Source organism: Hemiscyllium ocellatum, unplaced genomic scaffold (assembly GCF_020745735.1).
Source record: "Hemiscyllium ocellatum isolate sHemOce1 unplaced genomic scaffold, sHemOce1.pat.X.cur. scaffold_3699_pat_ctg1, whole genome shotgun sequence".
NCBI lineage: Eukaryota > Metazoa > Chordata > Chondrichthyes > Orectolobiformes > Hemiscylliidae > Hemiscyllium > Hemiscyllium ocellatum.
Genome location: NW_026868576.1, coordinates 1 through 5036, shown reverse-complemented (window position 1 = coordinate 5036; position 5036 = coordinate 1). Strand labels below are relative to the sequence as shown.

General features: G+C 57.3%; 1 protein-coding gene across 1 annotated transcript; it reads right to left on the bottom strand.

Moving 5' to 3' along the window:
- Positions 1–699: 699 nt before the first annotated feature.
- On the bottom strand, positions 700–3848 carry LOC132813467 (plexin A3-like; the record flags this gene model as incomplete). The annotated part of the gene is made up of 2 exons (XM_060823158.1): positions 700–824; positions 3698–3848. Coding segments are annotated over 2 exons (247 nt in total), but the record flags the coding sequence as incomplete, so codon positions are not given.
- Positions 3849–5036: the final 1188 nt, after the last annotated feature.

Genomic DNA, 5036 nt, shown 5'->3' with positions numbered 1-5036 from the left:
TCAAAGCGAGTGGGCTTCGCCCTCACCTGCCCCCAACCCCCGAGCACAGTGTTGGGTCCAGGGGTCAGTCGAAAGACCTCAACGCCCCTTTGTTTTTTTTTTCCCCTCCGTTTTTGGGAAGGGGCCTGGCGATAAGGGGCCGGGAGACCCACCCGCCCACCCGTCGGTGGCAGGTTCGGCCGGCTGGCTGATTTCGGCCATCTTGCGGGGTCGGCCATCTTGTTGCGTCGGCCATCTCGCGGGGTCGGCCATCTTGTTGCGGCGGCCATCTTGCGGGGTCGGCCGTCTCGTTGCTTTCCGCCATCTTGCGGGGGTCGGCCAGCTCGCTGCGTCGGCCATCTTGGATCCTCCCGCCAAGCGCCCCACCCCCGTCGGCCGGAGTTTGTGGGTGGGGTGGGGGGAAAGGTCTCCAGTCGGAAAATCGCTTTCCGGAGCGACTCGCGTTGGAGTGGTGGCGGTGGGGGGGGGGAGGGGGAGGTGGGAACGATTTGCGCCGGAACGTTCCGGAACCGATCGCCTGTCCGGAGAAGGGCTGCGAGGCGCCATCTTTCTGATTCGTGCCCCACCTCTCCCCCTCCCCAACCAGACCCCCCCCGGCGGCGTGCCAGGGGTATCCCGACCCCGGCTCCCACCTCGCCGCCTCCTCCGCACCCCCGTTCTCGCTCCCCCCCCACCTTCCCCGCACCCCGTCCCCTCCCCTTCCATGAGTCCCGGGCTGTGGGCAGTCTTCAACTGGTGCCCACCATGAGGTTGATGGTCTGCTCAAGTTTCTGCCGTAGCCGGTGTTTACGGGCGTAGGAGTCTCGCTCCAGGGCCGTGAGAACCTGCCGGGGGGCAGGGGTGGGCAGGGGGGAAGGGGGAGAGAGACAGACAGACAGAGAGGGAGAGACACAGAGAGAGAGAGACAGAGAGAGAGAGAGAGACAGAGAGAGAGAGAGAGAGAGACACAGACAGAGAGAGAGAGAGAGAGACAGAGAGAGAGAGACAGACAGACAGACAGAGAGAGAGAGAGAGAGAGGGGGAGACACAGAGAGAGAGAGACAGAGAGAGAGAGAGAGAGACAGAGAGAGAGAGAGAGAGAGAGAGAGACAGACAGAGAGAGAGAGAGACAGAGAGAGAGAGAGAGGCAGAGAGAGAGAGAGAGAGAGAGGCAGACAGAGAGAGAGAAACAGAGAGAGAGAGAGAGAGAGACAGAGAAGGAGAGAAACAGAGAGAGAGAGACATAGAGAGAGAGAGAGACAGACAGAGAGAGAGAGAGAGAGAGACAGAGAGAGAGAGAGGGGGAGACACAGAGAGAGAGAGACAGAGAGAGAGAGAGAGACAGACAGAGAGAGAGAGAGACAGAGAGAGAGAGAGAGAGGCAGACAGAGAGAGAGAGAGAGAGAGAGGCAGACAGAGAGAGAGAAACAGAGAGAGACAGAGAGAGAGAGAGAGAGACAGAGAAGGAGAGAAACAGAGAGAGAGAGACATAGAGACAGACAGACAGACAGAGAGAGAGAGAGACAGAGAAACAGAGAGAGAGAAAACAGACAGAGAGAGGGAGAAAGAGAGAGAGAGAGAAAGAGAGTATGAGAAAGAGAGATAGACAGACAGAGAGAGACAGAGTGTGAGAGAGAGAGACAAACAGACAGAGAGAGTGAGAGAGAGAAAGAGAGAGTGAGTGAGTATGTGAGAGAGAGACAAACAGACAGAGTGAGAGGGAGAGATAAAAAGAGAGAGAGAGTGTGCGTGAGAAAGAGAGAGAGAGATGGCGAGAGTGGGTAAAGGAGGAGTGAAATCAGGAGAGAGAGAGAGAGACGAAAGAAAGATTGAAATTAGCTCAAACAATGACCAGTTAAAACTCCCGACAAATCGATGGATGCTGGAAGCCCGAAATGGCTGGAAAAGCTCAGCAGGTCTGGGCATGAACGTGGACAGAAATCAAAGATAACGTTTTGAGTCAAGTGACCCTTCCTTCTCTCCCGGTCTCTTTCATCTTGTTTTCGTTCATTCAATCTTTTTGCCGGCTATCTCCCTCTCTTGCTTTCTCTCTGTCTGTCTTTCCTGATCTACCCAAGTCTCTCTGTCTCTCTCTCCCCCTCTCTTTTGCCCTCCCCGTCTCTCATTATCTCACTCACTCGGTCTTTTCTCTCTCTCTCTCTCTCTCTCCCTCCCTCTCCAAAACTACACAAGGCCTGAGTGTCAGAGCACACCTGGAACACTATGAAGATTCAGGGCCGCGTATCCAAGCAGAGATAGACCGGGTTTCGGAGACAGTGCAGGGAAGGCTCCCTCTTCTGATCCCGGGGAGGGATCCTCTCACGAAGAGAGGGTGAGTAGGTTGGAGCCCGAAACCGTTGGAGTTTAGAGGAACGAGTGGCCACCTTATTGAAACAGACAAGGGGGGGCACGACAGGGGGAGATGGGGAGAGGTTGTTCCCTCACCCCCTCGTGTGGGAGACTCCAGGACCCAGAGGGGCATCATCTTAGAGTAAGGGGTCACCTGTTGAAGACAACGCTGGGGAGGGTCAGCGCTGAGGGAGTGGGTGCTGGGGGAGGGTCAGTGCTGAGGGAGTGGGCACTGAGGGAGGGTCAGCGCTGAGGGAGTGGGCACTGAGGGAGGGTCAGCGCTGAGGGAGTGGGTGCTGTGGAGGGTCAGTGCTGAGGGAGTGGGGGCTGTGGGAGGGTCAGTGCTGAGGGAGTAGGGGCTGTGGGAGGGTCAGTGCTGAGGGAGCGGGCGCTGTGGGAGGGTCAGTGCTGAGGGACAGGGCGCTGTGGGAGGGTCAGTGCTGAGGGAGTGGGTGCTGTGGGAGGGTCAGTGCTGAGGGAGTGGGTGCTGTGGGAGGGTCAGTGCTGAGGGAGTGGGTGCTGTGGGAGGGTCAGCGCTGAGGGAGTAGGGGCTGTGGGAGGGTCAGTGCTGAGGGAGTGGGTGCTGTGGAGGGTCAGTGCTGAGGGAGTGGGTGCTGTGGGAGGGTCAGTGCTGAGTGAGTGGGTGCTGTGGGAGGGTCAGCGCTGAGGGAGTGGGTGCTGTGGGAGGGTCAGTGCTGAGTGAGTGGGTGCTGTGGGAGGGTCAGTGCTGTGGGAGTGGGTGCTGTGGGAGGGTCAGTGCTGAGGGAGTGGGTGCTGTGGGAGGGTCAGTGCTGAGGGAGTGGGTGCTGCGGGAGGGTCAGTGCTGAGGGAGTGGGTGCTGCGGGAGGGTCAGTGCTGTGGGAGCGGGTGCTATGGGAGGGTCAGTGCTGAGGGAGTGGGTGCTGTGGGAGGGTCAGTGCTGAGGGAGTGGGTGCTGTGGGAGGGTCAGTGCTGAGGGAGCGGGTGCTGTGGGAGGGTCAGTGCTGAGGGAGTAGGCACCGAGGGAGGGTCAGCACCAAGGGAGCGGGCGCTGAGGAAGTGTCAGCGCCAAGGGAGGGTCAGCACCGAGGGAACGGGCGCTGTGGGCTGAGGCCTATTTGACCTCCTCTCCCGTCTCCCATGGTGACACTGGGCGCCTCTTCAACCATTCCTCATGCGAGAGCCCCTTCGGCCCACTCCAGTAGGCCTTACCCGCCAACGAGCCTGTACCTGAGAGCCAAGACTCGCGTGAATGGGCTACCCTGCGTGTGGCTACGCTCAGTATTGGACCAACCATCAGTTTCCCTTGACCCCTCTCCTATCTCTAGCCCTGGGCCTGTGCGGTAATCCCCCATGGCGGTGCCCCTCGGTTGCCGTGGGTAACCCTTACCTCGTCCCTGTACTTGTTAATGTAGAAATAAAGCTCATTGAGCGCGCTGAGAGTGTTGAACTCGTTGGCATGGAGGCGAGACTGCTCCGCGAGGTAGGCGTCCATGTCTTGGTCGCTGATGGGCGTCATCTTGCTCACGTCCCGGTAGTACCTGAGAGGCGGGGGTGTTGGGGTCGGAGGTGAAAGGTCAGAGAGAGGTTAACACCCCACCCCCACCCCCCCCCGCCAAAGAGCAGTCGCGAACGAGGCTCTGCTGTGATGCCACCCGTAGCTGAATTGCCCTGTCTAATCCCGCCCTTGCACACATTCCAAGATGGCGGCAAATGGGTTACACAACGCCACCGAGTTCAGTCACCTTCCCGCCTCCTCTCTCTCTCTCTCGTTATATCTCCGCCATCTCGCTCTGGTATCTCCAATCTCCTCTCTTTCTCCATTGGTCCTTTCTCTCTCACACACACACACACTCTCTCTGTCTCTCTCCCTCTCCCTCTGTCTCTGTCTCTCTCTCTTTCTGTCTCTCTCGTTCTGTTCATCATACTGTCTCTCTCTCTGTCTTTCTCTCCTCCTCTCTGTCGCTTTGTCTCTCTCTCTCTCTGTCTCTGTCTCTCTCACTCTCACTCTCTCTGTCTCCCTCTCTCTCTGTGTCTCTCTCTGTGTCTCTCCCTCTCTCTCTCTCTCACTCTCTCTCTCTCTTTCTATCCGCCTCTCTGTCTCTCTCTCTCTGTATGTCTCTCTCTGTCTCTCTCTCTCTCTCTCCCTCTCTCTCTTTCTCTCTCTCTCTTTCCCTCCGCCTCTCTGTCTCTCTCTCCCTCTCTGTCTCTTTGTCTCTCTCTGTCTCTCTCTCTCTCTGTATCTGCCTCTCTGTCTCTCTCTCTCTCTTTCGCTCCTCCTCTCTGTCTCTTTGTCTCTCTCTCTCTCTCCCAATCTCACTGTCTCTCTCTCTGTCCATCACTTCGTCTCTCTCTTTCTTCTGTCTTGCTCTCTCTCTCTCTCTCCCCCTCTCTCTCTCTATCTATCCCTACTATGATGTGGAGAGGCCGGTGGTTGGACTGGGGTGTACAAAGTTAAAACTCACACAACACCAGGTTATAGTCCAACAGGTTTAATTGGAAGCACTAACTTTCGGAGCGATGCTCCTTCATCAGGGACGACCACCAGATTTTTAACTTTAACCTGACGAGATTGGCTCTCTCTCTCTCTCTCTGTATCCCTCTTTCATTGACTCTCTCTGTGTCTCTGTCTCTCTCTCTCTCCGACTGGACCAGTCCCTCCCTGGTTGCTCTATCTCTCTCTCTCTCTGCAGCCCCGTCCCTGTGCACCCCTTCTGCATTCTCTCTCT